General features: G+C 32.5%; 2 protein-coding genes across 2 annotated transcripts; both read left to right on the top strand.

The window, feature by feature from the left end:
• The first annotated feature begins 1146 nt into the window (after positions 1 to 1146).
• Positions 1147 to 6027, top strand: LOC117680437 (multiple epidermal growth factor-like domains protein 11). Its single transcript, XM_066070449.1, has 5 exons — positions 1147 to 2645; positions 2769 to 2815; positions 3140 to 3274; positions 4591 to 4728; positions 5051 to 6027. The coding sequence occupies exons 1-5, from the start codon at positions 2587 to 2589 to the stop codon at positions 5521 to 5523; spliced, it is 852 nt and encodes a 283-aa protein (XP_065926521.1). The 5' UTR covers positions 1147 to 2586; the 3' UTR covers positions 5524 to 6027.
• A 1954-nt stretch (positions 6028 to 7981) lies between these two features.
• Positions 7982 to 15714, top strand: LOC117692306 (probable cytochrome P450 49a1). The gene is made up of 10 exons (XM_034479808.2): positions 7982 to 8073; positions 9697 to 9854; positions 11257 to 11482; positions 12424 to 12602; positions 12862 to 13051; positions 13181 to 13361; positions 13728 to 13891; positions 14239 to 14320; positions 14778 to 14996; positions 15465 to 15714. The coding sequence occupies exons 1-10, from the start codon at positions 8024 to 8026 to the stop codon at positions 15582 to 15584; spliced, it is 1569 nt and encodes a 522-aa protein (XP_034335699.2). The 5' UTR covers positions 7982 to 8023; the 3' UTR covers positions 15585 to 15714.
• Positions 15715 to 17313: the final 1599 nt, after the last annotated feature.

Genomic DNA, 17313 nt, shown 5'->3' with positions numbered 1-17313 from the left:
AGCGTAATGTTTAAAGTAAAATTAACTCGTACCAAAAATAATTGTTAAGTCGTTCTTGAACACATTCGAATTTTTTTTGTTAAGTCGTTCTTGAAATCGAAAAGGTTTTTATTAAGTCGTACTTAAAATCATTCGGATTTTGTTAAGTCGTACCAGGAATAATTCGATTTTTTCATTTTTTTAATTTAGTTACTCTTGTTATTGGTTTAAGAGCTCTGCTTCTTACAGGAACCTCCAGCTTTACTCTAGACACTAACGGAAGACCCACTCGTTGCTTTGCAACGAGCTTTGCTCTAGTTTTCTTTACTTTCGTCATTTTTAATAAATGACATATTTCATCATGCACAAGTGTTGAGTTCATTTATCAGACAGCAAAAACGGAGCTGCGGTGAGGTTGTGCAGCATGAGAAAACATAAAACAACAATTATGTTAATAATTGTATTTATGTGTTGAATGCTATAATTTTATTTGCTGATTTATTGTATTTTTCATGTTTATGTTTGATTAGATAAGTTGCATTTCTTTCCCAGGCCTTGTAGAGGTCGTTGGTCATATTATGTAATTTCCCTGCAGTGGTCACTGTCCATGTCTATTTTTAGCCCAAATTCCTAGTCTAAAAACCTCCCAGTGACCTATTATGTAATTGCTAAAAATTCCATGGTGTAATTCTCCCCAAATTTAATTTAATAGCCAATCAAATTAAGCGATACGGTCACGTGGTTTGATGCGGTCAGTATCTGAGCAGTGAGAGTAGGGTCATTCTGTCTTCATCTATGAGAGTGTTAGCACGAGTAATGTTTTGATACACCCACCACCATCCCCGTTTCTCCACTCAAATATTCGAAAGTTGCATACATGTACAAAATATTGTTATTTTGCATATGGCATATTTTATTTTTGAGGCATATGTTGTTTATATTTTTCTTTACTTTCGTCATTTTTAATAAATGACATATTTCATCATGCACAAGTGTTGAGTTCATTTATCAGACAACAAAAACGGAGCTGCGGTGAGGTTGTGCAGCATGAGAGGATAAAGAGAAAAAGAGCAAATAGTTATATTCTTTTTTCTTCCATTGTTGATTACAATACTGTATTTTCTTGTTTTTATATTGAAAAGGTTGACAATAAAAACTTTGGATTAAGTTTTTTGAGATCAATTTTTAAGTTCTTCAACATTGAATCCTGTAATCTTCAGGAATCCTACTTTATGTTTTCCTACTCTGTTTTTCTCTGTTTGTTTTCGTCCGGTGGTGATACGTACTGATTACTGACTAATGACGTAATAGCAAGGTAAATGTAGTTGTATTTTGGATCAAACTTCAAATTCGAACTGAATTTAAATTTCATTCGATGAATTTATATCCAGACCAACAGACCAATGATATTGAGCAATTTTTTTTTACCAAAGAGCAACAAGTATATTACGATAGTCATGCATTGAATCAAATTACAATTCTAAAAATTAATTGAGATTATCACTCAAAGGAATGGGGGTTCCGAGGGTCTAGTATTCATTCCCAGAAATTGTGAAATGAAAAGCCTTATATTGTAAACTTCCTCTAATTTAAACATTTCACCAATTTCGTTAAATTGGACAAGGTATTATCTATGAATCCGACAGACATGCCAATTGTTGTTTAATATATATGTAATATGTATCTTTTTGATGAACATTGTCAGCAAATACAATCTGCCACCGGGTCGCATTCTGACTGACGTTTTTCATACTTATTGCTAGACTAAAATTAATCACCCAATTGTCTATAGGTTTTTCCGTTTTCTCGAAAACGACAAAGACCACAAGGTGGGTGTGACCGGTCGGCAGAAAATGCTCACTCCTCCATGGCACCTGTTCCTACCTTTAAGTTTTTAGAGGTCTGTGTTTGTTCTGCTCCTGTTTTGTATTTTTCCTTTGGACTTTTGATTTGAACACTATTCGTTATTACCACATGTCATGTGTATTGCTGCATGTTTCAGAATGATCGTGAATCAGTATACTTGCATTTCATATATATTTCAAAGACATTGTAGTGTTCCGTGAAGTGAAAGACATTGTATTTAGATGCGATGTTCCGCATCGAATGAAACAGTTCTGTCTTGCACAAATTGCCAACTGGACAGTGCGATTGACTAAGGCTTTAGAGGGATGGGTTCCGTTGGTCTAGTGCTTACACCAAGACCAAGCAAATACAAAGCCAAAAAATGAGAATATAAGCTATAGATTTAAATATGCATGCTAGCGTAAAACTATGACTAGAAAAACCCTGACATAGAAATGCTATTAATATGTACGCATACTATAAAAAATCAAAATCTGATTACAAAAAGAACCCACAAATACCGTATGTTTTTAAAGGACATGCAAAAAGAAGGACGTGTAAAGGTTAAAAAGGAAATCACGAATTAACTGTGCTCCAAAATTGCAAAGAGACCAAGATTCATATTTTTAACATAAAATGTATGTTACTTCGTATCGTGTTATAAATATGAGGAAATTAATATTTTTAATTCCTGTTGTCTTTTGCCTCTTACAGTAACAACGTTATGTATTCATCCTAACAAGTTATTTCGTATTCATTAATATGGGCTACATCAACAGTCTGCTGTTTTTACTTCTCTTTGTGAATACCAGCTTCAAGTGGTAAGATGGTGCTTTCTGTACATTATTATAAAACTATTCTAATGCATCATATTTTTGGCTGCCAAAAATCATGTATCGTTCATGTCATTGTTAATAAAATATTTTTGTTTTCTTTTCCAAAAGGGTTGATTGCTGCAAACTTTGGGACGAAATGCACCAAAATTGCAAAGGTAAAAGAGTATAAAGAGTTTCGTCTTTGATTCATTATTAGAAATAAATCACTAATTGAAACCGAACCAAATTGCAAGAAAAGCGAAATAAGAGAGAAAGATTTTGTAAATGTTTATCATCATTTATCCTTATTAATGTTAAATCTTTCTTAAAGTTAAAGAATTATATATATATATATATATATATATATATATATATATATATATATATATATATATATATATATATATATATATATATATATAAACGCATTACGCATTCATATATGATACTCGTGAATGTAACACACTGCAGACAATTCCTTATTTATTTATTAATTGCAGATTGTTCTCCGGGGTATGTGGGTAGCGATTGTACGGAGCAATGTCGCCATCCGAACTACGGAACAGATTGTCAGGGACTGTGCAATTGTAGTAAAGAGTTCTGTGATATTGCCACTGGTTGCTTTTCACCTAAAGGTATACTTTTTGCTCTTTTGTTTTTTATAATGTTCGTTTGTTGTCCTTTTTTTTAATCTTTGAAGGAGGAAGGGAAGGGTCACTTACATGTATCTCCTAATTCTCGTCTACTTCAGATTTTTAAACGCATAGCTGATTTATAATGACTGATTCTAATTTGATAAATATTGTGTATTTTCGTTCATATTATAGCAGATATACGAAAAGGTTTGATGTAAACATTCGATTTACAATGTTACAGTAAAATATTTTGAATGCAGTGCATTTTCAAATAATTTTAGCTAAAATGACTGATAAAATGGGATTTTTGATGGGAACAATGAAAAACAAAATGAACGTGTAAAACAATCGAAAAGTCATACCCCTTAATCTTACAGGAAAAAACTATTCAATAGGTATTGTTTAGAGAACGAGACAGGTTCTCTATGGTTCATACAAATTTGGGGGTGGACGAGTGCGTAGCACTGGTCTACTCTCAAATTTGTATCAAACAAAGAAAAACTGTCGAGTTCTCTAAATGATTTGTGACACGATTAAATGAAAATAAGCATCTAACACATCTAACTGATCAGAATTGTCATGTAAATTTCATTTCTTCTTAAATCGAAAAACAGGTTCATTACCGGGTCTATACGTGTATTTGGGTTACACATTTATTACACATTTTCAGAAGATCAGTTTAGATTTGACCACAGCTAGGTAAGACGGATATGAGCTGTCTTGATTTTTTGACGGACGAGGTAGACGATATTACCTTGTTGCAGATATGCAAAAATATAGAAGACAGAACATCAAGTATTTGAAGGGCTTCAAATTCTTAGGTTTATAACAACTGTCAGTTTTTGTTTTCGTTTGGACCTAAATAACTGTAAATAACAGTGGAATTAAGTGTACGTGTTCCTGAATGTAAAAAAAAAATCTCTTCTAATATATGGGAGGTTTTATTGAGATGTTTAAGAAGGATCCCTATTCCTTTTCTTGCTATGTGTTTTTTTAATAGATTTGAATATTATTTGCGTAATGATTTTGCAAAAAAGGAAATTGAAATTAAATACGTTGTGTTGATTGTTGCATTGATTTATATAGCATATTTAGATCGTTCTGTATTTAAGATACAAAACAGAACGGTTTGTTGGCTAATAGAGCACGGTGTATCAGCTAATACAGTACAGCATATAGCTCCGCCCCCAGCAGTCTTATACTGTGTTGCTAATACAAAATGGTAAACTTTAAAGAAAAACACCGCCATCATGTCACAAATGATACTTATAGTTTTTAAACTTCTTTTAAAATGTCAAAATGAATATTTTTTGCAGATGGATGTAGAGCTGGCTATTATGGTGACAGATGTATCAACAAATGCCGATTTCCAAACTTTGGGAAAGCATGCCAAAAACGTTGTCAGTGTACCCAGTCCTTATGCAGTTTTATCACTGGATGTGACGCCTCTGGATGTACGCAAACCTTTTCAATTAGTGTAGATCCTTTTTTAAACAAGAGAAATTAATACCCTCGAGGATTTTAAAATCTCGCTTTTATTTTTTAATATAGTTTTGAACTTTTTATAATTTTAACAACAAATTGGTGCTCACGGAATTAAGTACCCGTGTAAAATAAAAAATCAACAGTATACAAAAGTCATATTTTAAAAGTTATGTAATTGGAATTTCATGAAAACCAATTATATTATATTGTCAAATCAGATATGGATATGATCTTTCATAGGCAAATGACAATATGCAAATAGAATGAAAAATGTACTTTTCTATATCTTAGATGTAAATTTGACGTCGGACACAATTTCACAATCCATAACGCAATACACCATAGAAAGAACTGCAATGGGGGTTATAGTTTCAGTATCTGTCTTGTCTTCCATAATAATCTCGGCTGTCATCTCCTTAATCATCTGGCGACGGAGGGGTCCATATAGATCTACCAGGAGAGCATCGCAAAATATTCCAGAAAAAGCGCAACAGAAAACAACCAAACCAACGACACAACAACCTAACCATGCTTCTTCAAAAACCAACAATAGAACAAACGTTTACAGTTCCTGCGATATTGCCGGGCCCAGTCAGTTACAAACTGTCTCCATGGAGGTCTATACCGATCTTTTACAGCTAGACTGTGATCGTGCGGCGCAACAGCGCGCGAGTGAAACAGACACTATACTATATGATATCAGTTCTTTTACGTATGAGCCCATGATGAGCTTTGTCAAGGAAGAAAACTTGCCACAGGTTTAACGTACCTTTAAAAAATCCCGTAATACAGTACAGGCAACGCCGATCCCATATTTTCTGTTCACACTTACGGTCACATTGCAACGCGGTGTTTCATGAAAACCACATACCGCTGTGGTAGGGTCGTCCAGCAAGTCAAAAATCAGTTCTAGAGGGAAAAAATATCGGACTCAAAACGCGAGTTATCTTCCTCGATTAAAAAAATAATTGACAGCTAAACGTAAATATATATCATGTTATTCATGGAAATATCTAATATAACAGATGTTATTTTTAATTGTTAAATATATAGCGTGTTTTTAAAAATCTTTCAGCAATGCTATTTCATTTAGTTTTATTACGGTGTTTTTTACAACAACAACAAAAAATCAAAATTGACGTGGCCTATTCAAAAATTCAACAGTTTCCATATGAAACTTTATAAATAGCATTTTTGTACTGTAAATGAATAAAGATACAAGTTTGAAATAATTTTATCCTTAATAGCAAAAAATAATTACGTCTGAAACTGATTGTCTACGGAAACAAATCCACGTCTCGCCTTTTCACAGACCGACAAAGTTTGGTGGAATTTCACATCTGGCGTATGATAAGTCAATGTACATGTCCTCCATAATTTCCTTAAGTTATATTTTTGGATTTTTTTGTCAGCATTGCTAATTAACAGTGTTATAGCGCAGCGAATATCTATTATAGAGAGCTTAGTATCGGGGAAGTAGAGGCCACAATGATATATCCGTGTTATGTCACTTTGTTTTTATACTGTCACGTTTAATGACTTTGGCGATAATATGTTGTAATATAGTCACGTCTAAAGGTTTTGAATATGATAGGCAGTAAAATGTACATGTACATCTATCAAATTGATCATACGCAAACGATTTAACGGCGGCTTTTAATTCAATTTCTTTATTTTATTTTCACTGTATAAACATCAATAGATGTTGTGTTCTGTTAAAATACTGTACAACTTTTTGTCATAAATTACGACAGAGAAATTTGTCATAACTTTTTGATTTTGTATGTTTTTGATTTTTTTTAACATGTTTCCCACTATGCTTAATGTATTATCACAAAGGCAATTAAGTCATAATTAAGATGGACTGGGCAGTTCGGGTGTTTTATTTAAACAATAAAGTTCTTTCTCTGCTGCTTTATGCAGGTACTTAATTATGTATTTAGCATTGCAGAAAAATATATGACCCGCCTTTGTTTTTCTGTAACTTCCTAACCTAAACGAATTATTAATTAAATAGAATTTTACTGCTTATATATTTACATCTATAATTAGATTTTTTTATTCAATTAAAAGTGGGTTAGCGTACATAAATTATTTTTAATTGTCAATAAGAACGTTACACAAAAGAAGCATCAAATGTTTCATATGTAAAAGTAACCATGGTACATGTAACTTAGCATACATATTCTGAAGTCCGTCCTTGTAATTTCGTGGAGTTCGTGATCTCAATAGCTACTAAATGCAGTTTAGTTTCGATCGATCGAGAGACAATCCACGTTTAATCAACGGCAAAAGTTGAATTCGTTATAAAGCGCACATTTTTAAACTAGAGAGTTCTAATTATATGCAGTCCATCTCTTAACTATTGGAATAACATTGTAGTTACATATTAATTAAATCATTATAGGAATAGATCGTTACTAGTAGTATTGAAATATGCTATCTAGATCTAGAGTATAGCATAATCAATTATTACATCCAACATATGTTTTAAAAAAAAAAAATATTTATAAGACTATGTGTTACTTTACATTTTTGTAACTACATGCAGATAGAATTTGAGTCAGGGCAGTTTGGCGTTTGCGTATGACCAAAATGCAATGCCGTAGTTTCTTTTTCAAGTTAGTGTATGTGCACGACCTACGAAGGTTGATCCAAAAGTAATGTCCCAGATGCGATAAAATCGTAAAAAATCCACGTAAAGTGACAAAAAATCGTGCTTTGAAATATCTACCTAATTCAATTCAGACTTGAACATTTTAATGCATTATTATAAATATTTGTGAAGATGATATATTTTGTAGAGCGTGAGGTAAGGATAGTCGCCGCACGCTAGTAGAATTATGTAATTTAGTACTCGATAGATATAAAAAACTGTTTATTTTATATTTTTTTTAATAAAGAATCTAATTAATCTGTTTGTAATCGATGGAGTAGTATATTGGATTTTTTTTATTTTATTTTGAAGCATGTAATTTATTCATATATATACAAACTTTATAAAAAAATGGAAATTCATGGTGGGGCGATGTCACGTATAATCATGCTATAAAAATCAATATCTTGTAAAGTGTTCAACGAAATTTAATAAAAATTTTAATTCGAATTAGAATTTTGATAAGAAAAATGTTGATGTATCATTTTATACAATACAGCAACAATGTGAAACGCGCGCGGTGAAAAGTGTGACATCACTTTTGGATCAACCTTTATATATTGCACGACCTATATTGCACGACCTATATGTAAAAATGAAGGCGTAAAATGTCGTCGACAATAAAGTGCTTCATGTGGAGATCACAGTTTCCTCTTAGGTTTGGTACCTTTATTTAACCATATTGCGTTTTACAGATTCATAGCCTAAATATCCTTCACTTATTTCCTCAAATATTATGCATTACGGTTTTTGATTTTGGTTTTTTTTTTGGTTTTTTTACAGTAAACGTGTATACACAATGTCACTAAGCACTGGACTCTATTCAATTCATGTCTTTTGAATTTTAAACAACATGCGTCGAATGTCACAGTACGTGTTATGATTAAGACATTTAAACTTGTAATTAAAATTGGAGACAGTCGCTCATGACGATAAGAGAATGAAACGGTAACCCTCAGAACAGTAACCAAATTTTCACGCTTTTATATAAATATGGTGACGCATGAGGGCAACATCTAAATTACAAATGTTACGCCTCGGCTCAAAAATTTAAAGACAGATAAAAAAAGTAAAATGGCTGTATAAGCTAACTTACTATATTTCTCAGAATAATGTTTACAGTGCAACAAGCTCTATTGCAACTTAAGGTCTCTGGCCGCCGACTCAATCACAAAACTTCAACTTTCTGTTTTAATTGTAAACGGATGAACTCACTCATCGGGGAGATCACACGGCGTAATGCGCAGTATGTGTATTCACTCGGAAACGAAATCTTCCTTTCAGTTGAAGCATTTATTAGTAATAAACTGTATACAAAAACGAACAAAAGATTTTTCCCCACGCAGTTTACTCGATGACTGCTTCAACAAACGAACTTTATCTTAAATTTATGATTCTTTTACGTTTTGCATGTACTTGTACGTATATTTATGTACTACGAGCGATCTAATACACAGTGAAGTCAACAATAAAATTGATATTGCAGTGGTTAATCAAACTACATGTACTAACTAGATATTGGATAGCTCAAACGTCTTCTAACGTTTACAAATTAGTTTTGCTGATGTTGTTAGGTAAACCAATTTGAAAATTCTTCGATGTGTCATGTTGTAAATTTTTAATTTTGTATTTACTGCCGCCCAGTAAATTCAAAATGTGTATTTACTGCCACCCGATAAATTCAAAATTTACATGGCAGATGCTTTAGATATTATTATAAATGTAGTATTCTGAGCAGTCGTCCATGTCTCATAGTAAATTTTTTTCTAATTTTTTAATGTCCTGAAACGTATTCAAAAGAATTTTAACTAGAGCATTACTTTTCTTGAGCGAAAGTGATATGTTGTCATTAATATTAAATATTGTCAACTTAATTTTTAATTTCTACCTCAATCTGACAAAACAAAGGGACTTTTGGAATATTAAGTTCACCCAAACTTATCACGATAACATTACTCTGAATATAAAGTACTTACTATGGTTTCATCAATATTCGTTGAATACTAATTTTTGTGGATTTCGTTGTTAAGTAGATCCACAAAATTAAATGTTCATCAAAGTGCAAGTTCTATTAACATTGTGTATTGATAGGGTCATTGGCCATGAATTCACCTATCCTTGAAACTGGGTTTTTCACTTCATCCACGAAAATCGATACCCTTGAATTTTAATGAAACCACAGTATATCATTTTTTGATTATTAAGTATTGCTTTTATTTGTTTGTCTTATACATACATGTATAATCAATATTGCATGATTTATTTACTTCTTATTTCTTAGATTACCGAATGTATTATCGACAAGCTTGTATTCATCAAATCCCGCGCCCGCACAGACAACCAAACACCCGGATGTAAGGCCACTGGAAGATATCCCCGGAGTGTCCGGGAAATCAGCATTACCTTATGTTGGCAGTATCTTCCTTTCAAAATCCCTAGGTATTTGTCTATTCCCTTTCTCTTCTCTACATTAGTAGTATCTTCCTGACAAATTCACTATACTCTGTCCCAAGTTTCTGCTACCGGTCACTTTTTGTTTGATATTTCAATAATAAAATAAGAAGACCTTTGTGTCAAAATTAAATTCATTCAGTTGAACGAAGCTATATATTTTTTTTTAATTTGAAACGTCCTATCTACATGTCCCGCTTGAGGTTTCAATACACGTCCAGAAATATCAAAGGTCTACGGGGGACGTAATGAAAAGTACTCGGATGAAAATGTTAAAATAATTGTACGAGAATGCTCGGGAACTTCGGAATGAATACTATTAAATTCTTGTAATATATTTTGTAATGTATTTTTGGGAACGTGTAAAATAATTTTCAGAATAATTGCCATGTAATTTTGACATTCCTATTTTCGCTTCATGTAATTCCCTCCTTTCAACACTTGCAAAACAGTTTGGCCCAGATATAGATGTGTTTTATTTGAGACATTGGAATTTGCCTAGTCTTAAATTCGCCCGCTGATTTGAAGGGCGAAAGGTGCGAAAATAAAACGGAAGCAAATATTTCTTTGTATACAGTATCAATTTCAATCGTATTTCACTGCCAAGTATTATTTGTATGTGTATTTCTTTTATTAGGAAATTCACGAAAAACTGTTTGAAACGGTAACCTGAGACAAACTATAAGTATTTCTTTCATCGTAATTTATTTAGTCTGGTAGTACAAAATCCCTAGGTATGTTTCCATTTCATTTTTTTTCACTGCATGCTGATTTCGGGTACCAAATTGGCGCTAAAATGCACTATAATTATTAAATTGCGTGGTCGCAATCTGAGCTGATTTTCATTTTTTTAAAAATGAATTTAAGGTATTTATATTTTCAAAGAATATATCTCTAAATCAGGTTAATAGATGTAAGTCCCTACGCAACATTTTTTAATAAACAGAGTTTTTTTTTTTTGGGGGGGGGGGGTTTGTTTTTGTTTTTGTTTTTTTTTCAATTGTTTTTTTCTTGTACGGATGGAACTGTAGCTTTACGGTTCGTCAACCCACATTGCCTGTATTGCTAAAGTTTTGCTATACTTCTTATGCATTATTCTTATCTTTTAAAAATCAAGTTAATTTCTACTGATTGTAGAGACTATTTAACTGTATAGTTAGCTACCTTAAATCGTAACTTTGCTTCCTAAAAATCTGGGTTTTTTTATTCCCTGTAATGTATTTTGCGTAAAATGTGTATCTATATACATACATGTACATGTAAAAAAAAATACAATACCCGAGAGAGATTGCATAACCTACCCCATACAGAACAGCATCCGCATGTAATACACGTATATAATTATCTGGAAATCTGACTAACACGCCTTGGTTATTTCATAACGTTGTAGATATCGGGGCTGATTTCCAACTACAGACATTCTGTTCTCGTCTCCAAAAGAAATATGGCGATATAGTCAGGACAAGAATCAAAGACAAATGGGCAGTGTTCATTTTTCACCCCGATCTTGCCAAAGAGGTTTTGGAAATACAAGTGAAATACCCTTATCGTCCTCCAATAGATATCGTCAGAGTTTACAACGACGAACAGAAGCTCAGCCAAAACCTGGCAACATTGTTAGTCACTGTTTAACTTGAAATTTAAAAGACTTTTTTTGGGGGGAGGGGACCTGTCTCGTATATGTACAATCACTAATAACCTTTTTGAGAAATCATAAACTTGTATTGATGCGTGTGATTTTTTTAAAAAAAATTTTAATACATGTAGGTTTTAAAAATATTATATTTACGTATTCGCCTTTCCGTCTTTGACACTAGTCAACCCAATATATTTTTGCAGTGAGTCCGTAAAAAATCCAATTAAGTGTTTGTTTTTCCGAGGAATATCAAGTGAGACATTTAAATCACAAGAAGTTAATATGATCTTCAAAAATCCATGCATTTTTAGAACGTGGTTTACATTTTGTTGATTTTTCAAAATTTCATTTTCACCTTTCCAATAGTCCTTTAAAACCTTACCTGCACCATTGTTTTATATAATAAATGTTTTATTGCTGATTCATTTTAAACGTTTGCCTTTTCCTTCACAGAAGTGATAACAAATTTCGACGCTGCCGTTTTATTCTGCTTCAGACAAAACAATGTGAAGTCAATTCAAAGGTCAACTACTCTAATTTTTAAAAGTATTTCAAAGGGCAACTACTCCAAATAGTTTCAGAACTTATAGTACGCTGTTTTTGTACCAGGTATATACAAATATTATAAAATGTCGAGATGAATAGTCGAAGCGTCGTCCATATTGTCGAATATTAATGTTCACCAGACGGACAGTCACGTGTCACATTTAAACCAATGAAAGTGTGATATTTCAGTCCAAGGGAAAAACAAGTCATAATTATAATATAAGATTTTAAAGTAAATGTTTGGTGTTCTTTTTTCATTTGGTTAATACAATTCATAGATATTTTTATATGAGAGAATACGGACAAGATCAAATGTTTCCAACAAGTGTATAATAAATATAGTTGTTTCATAATTTCCAACGTTTTTATTTGCAGAAATGGTGAGGCATGGGCTAGATTACGAAAACCCACACAGCAGCTGATTCAAAGACCATTGGCCGTGTTTGCCTATGTAGATATTCTGTCAAAGGTAGCCGAGGACTTCGTACAGAAATACCAAGATGGCGGAACCTTTGATGATCTCCGACCAGTTCTTGCAAATTATGCAACAGAAAGTAACCTAATATATAAATATTTATATAATTATAAGAAATTATATTGTCATTTTTTTGGAAACAAAAATAGGTCTACGTGTTTGGTTTCAATTTATTTTTTAACAAGTGAAATTAATTGTTTAAACCTTTATGAAAAAATACATGCATTAGTTAATACAATTTAAATATTTCTATTTTTTCAAAATTGTAAGTGATTTTTTTAGTGGAAAATGGGTTTAGGTTTTTTTGTGTCTCAATGACATTTGTAATTTTCTGTCAGGTGTAGGAATGCTTTGTTTCAATCGACGTTTTGGGTGCCTGGATAAGAAGAGTATCATTGACATCACACTTTTAGAAGACATGTTTGACGCAATAGATAAGGATTTGAGAAGCATCGTATTCAAGCCATACATTTACGTGTCAACTCCATTGTACAGGCAATTTAAGAAAGCAGCAGACCATCTGTTTAGGTTAGATTTTACTTGCTTGATTGAGCATTGAGACTGTGAACAATTATAAATCCAAGCTTAATTTTTCTTCGCCAAAAAATCACAAACGTAAGTAAACATACAATGTTACATCATATCTGTATTTCACAGTATTTCCCAATCACAGATCAAAAATGCATTGTCAACTTTGGAAAAAATGAAATCTGAAGGAAAACTGGATGCGTATCTTGAACAGCCGAATCTACTGTACTCGTTGCTGAGTCATCCCAAAATGACTCCAGCTGATGTGGACAGAACCATTGTTGACCTCTTTGTTGCAGGCGTGGAGTCAGTGAGTATATTTCTAAGCCTATACCACAAGAAGACATACTTTTACATACATGTATATATGTTGTGACATTTTTGAAATGACGACCAGAAAAGATGTAGGATATTGTTATTCTTTTTTGATTGGTTTGTTTGTTCCTTTTTTTCGTTTTTTTAATTTTTTTTTGGGGGGGGGGGGTGTTTTGTTTTTGATTTATTTTTGTTTTTGCTTTTCTGTTTTTGTTCGTTTGATTGTTTTTTTTTATTTTGTTTGTTTTTTTTTTAATTTTAGAAGGAGGAAAGTGGAGTGTCATTTTAACAATATGGGACTTTTGTTGCTTAAATTTCGTATTCTAGTGGTTTGCTTAAATTTCTGACGGTCTCTTTTCAGACTTCGAACACATTAACTATCTTGTGGTTCGAACTGGCGAAGAATCAAGATAAGCAGGATAAACTGTACAAGGAAATTTCGTCGGTTTGTGGCAATGGTGACGTCACAAAAGAAGCTCTGGCCAACATGTCGTATTTAAAGGCATGTGTGAGAGAAACAATGAGGTAAGAAAATTATAAAAGTTTTTTTTTCAACTGTATCTACAGTACAGTAACACAGCTAAAATATTTTTTCCTATTAAAATTTGTATAATGTTGGAAGTAATAAATGCAAAATTTAATATGTTACATGTCTAATTTTTAATATATTGTGTGATGGCATGTTTGCTACAAATGATCATGCGTGTTGTGCTGGTCAAACATAAACAATAAAAGCACAAGTAAATGATTGGTTTTTACATTTGTTCTTCAAAGTCATTGTTATTACAATCAATCAACTTTAAAATGTTTTATCTACTGTGACTTAAATGAAATGTCTGCTTTACAACAATCGTTTTTCTTATCAATTGAAGGATTTATTCCCCAACGTCCCCTGGGTCTTACCGCCGCTTTGACAAAGACGTGGTTGTGGGTGGATACCATATTCCAGCAGGGGTAAGTCTTCTCCTTTTTTCGCTACATATCTCTAAGCAATATATTTCAACATATCTCTCGCTTATCATTTCTATGATGATGACCGTTTTTATGTAGTTATACGATTCATAATTTTGCAAATATGCGTTTATATTATTGGTGTTATCTTCTACAAAAGATCAATTTTCAGTTCAATGTTCAGTTATCTTGAACAACTAACTAAATAACTCATTTTTCTATCAAATTCAACTTCGCCTTGTTTTCCCTTTACCTTAATAAACTATCTTTTACCTTAAATATAGGTTGTATGTACATGTATTTAAAATGTACAGAAATACTTTAAAAAATGTAAAATTTGCATTAATTTTATGCGCATAACCCCCCCCCCCCCCCCTCTTAAAAATCAAAATATCATAGAAACACTCGTGTTCAACACCACATTCAACTTAAGTAGTGCATATTTAAACTAATATTTCAGACCGAGTTGGTCCTCTGTCTCCAACAAATATGTGAAGATCCTCGGTTTTTTAAGAGTCCTGGGAAGTTTCTGCCCGAGAGGTTCATGCGTGACGACACCACTTTGGCGGAAGAATACAAAAACACCAACCCCTTTGCTACACTTCCGTTTGGCTTCGGTCCAAGAAACTGTGTTGGGCAGCGCTTTGCAGAAACAGAGATGTATATCGTTACTGCAAAGGTAATTTTATAACTGTAATTATAAAAAAGGATCTTGAAAATACACGTTAAAAAACAAACATTTTGGTTAAACAATACATGTAATTGAATGAGCTCAACAATTAATGGCAAAACACGCACATCTTACAATAAGTTCAATTCCCTTGCGCAGATCTAGAAGGGACAATGAATCTTGACCCCCTCACCCCAGAGAACTAAAATATAAAGTATCATAATATACAGAGTAAATAACCGAAAATATACCTTTGACCCCCCTCTCCGACAAACATTGATATCCCTTTCATACGGAATTTATTTCTGGATCCGCGCATGGAATTTAATCTTATTTTGCTTGAATGGCTTCTAACAACTTCCTTTAAGGACTATCTAGTATGCATGTATTATATTACACGTTTTGTTTCTTTTTCTTGACATGGTAATTTATCTTTATTCAAAATTTAAGATTCAATACGGATTTTTAATTTTACAGTTTTTTCGTCGGTTCAAAGTCACGCTTTCGCCGGGCTCAAACCAGACAATGGAATACAAATACCGGACATTTGTTGCTCCTAAAAGCGCCGTACCACTGACATTTACTCCGAGGATGTAGAAAGAGTTTACCTACGACTTGTAACTGTATCTCATATCCAAATATGCATACATGTTTATCAATAAGGATTACTCTCGAATGAATGACTTTGAATATTAATATTGAGTAAAAATAAAATAACCAAAGAGAGTACATGTTTAGTTTTAATGTATGGTAATATATAATACCTTGTCTTTTCTTTTATACGAATTGACTTGTTTATTTATCATTGTACATTATTGTAGCTTTGACCTGATTTAGTATAATGTTCATTTTATCATACAAATTTTACAATGTAGGAAATTTTACAAATATAATAAAGTAAATATGAAATTGTTTATTTGAAAAAAAAAACTGCTTGCATTGTAAGATACTAATTCGAGGTAATATATTCAAAGAGAGAGAGAGAGAGAGAGAGAGAGAGAGAGAGAGAGAGAGAGAGAGAGAGAGAGAGAGAGAGAGAGAGAGAGAGAGAGGGGGGGGGGGTATTTCATAATTTCTTGACAAAGAGGTATAGCGCATTGATTTACGATTTGGCCTCAAATATAGCCTTTTGCAAACATCAGACGTTTTCAATATTATACAATATTTAGTTTAAATATATTCAAAGAAACGCAAATTACATAATCGCCATGTTCTAAGAGAATTAATTATCTTACACGAAATCATTAAAATGTTCAGGTTTTGTGAGGGATATATAGGAAAGAAGTTTGTATACGATAAAAATTTGGATATCTGATTATTTGAACTACTCTAAAACAAAGACATCCGATTAAAATTATGTTTTACAGGTATTGTAGTACACGTTTACATTGAGTTAGTTTTGGTTTAACGTTGTCTTCGTACTGAAAATTAGATAAATATTTCAGTTAGTGTCTTTTCTAATACAAGCATGTATATAGCCAAATATATTGAAAATGCATTTGCTGAAAATGTTAGATGCGTGGCCTAGTGGTAACGCAGAGGTCTTTTTGATTTTGTGGTCGCTGGATCGAATCCTCTAAGTAGTATTTTTTCACTTAAATTGAAACATAAACAGAATAGAGAGGCTAAGGTACATATATATATTCTTCTGGATTTTGTTTTAATTATCTTGTTTAATTCAGTCTGAGTATGAGCATACTCAATATAAACAGATCTCTTCATTAACACTATGCATGTACTCTATTTACACTTAGATCCATTGCATTTTGCTTGAACTTATCACGGTTCAGAATATCAACTACTGTTATACACAGAGTTTCCCAAATTTATGACAAATCAGTTGTTACACACACCATTATAAAATCAGTACTGAACAGTGTTTCCAGGTTTCGAAAATCACATTGCAACAGCTACGTACCTGAAGCTATTTTTAGTAATAGGTACCTTCCATCCAAACACAGGTGTAGACGAAATAATGGGAAAAGGCGCTATACCTCCTTTTTAATAAGCTGATACTGACCAAATAGAGATTCAAGTATAAACACTAACGAATATAATTTACCGTCTTCGGAAACGGGTAGGGGGCAACCAGAAATGTCAATTATCTTTGCAACATTCAAAGAAGGTCCCCAAGTCCTTAACTTTCCTTTCCAGGCATATTACTCTTAGTAACAGTATGTACACAAGCCGATATGCCATATGTAAAATGTTATAAACAATTCCTTATCTTTACAAACGCCCCCCCCCCCTTTTTTTTTAATAATAACCTATTTCGTATCCATGAAATAATTTTATATACATATTCTGCTGTTTTATCTTCTTTTCA

This window comes from Magallana gigas, chromosome 9 (assembly GCF_963853765.1).
Source record: "Magallana gigas chromosome 9, xbMagGiga1.1, whole genome shotgun sequence".
Classification (NCBI taxonomy): Eukaryota; Metazoa; Mollusca; class Bivalvia; order Ostreida; family Ostreidae; genus Magallana; species Magallana gigas.
The sequence above is the reverse complement of the archived record's forward strand: the minus strand, read 5'-3'. Positions and strand labels throughout refer to the sequence as shown.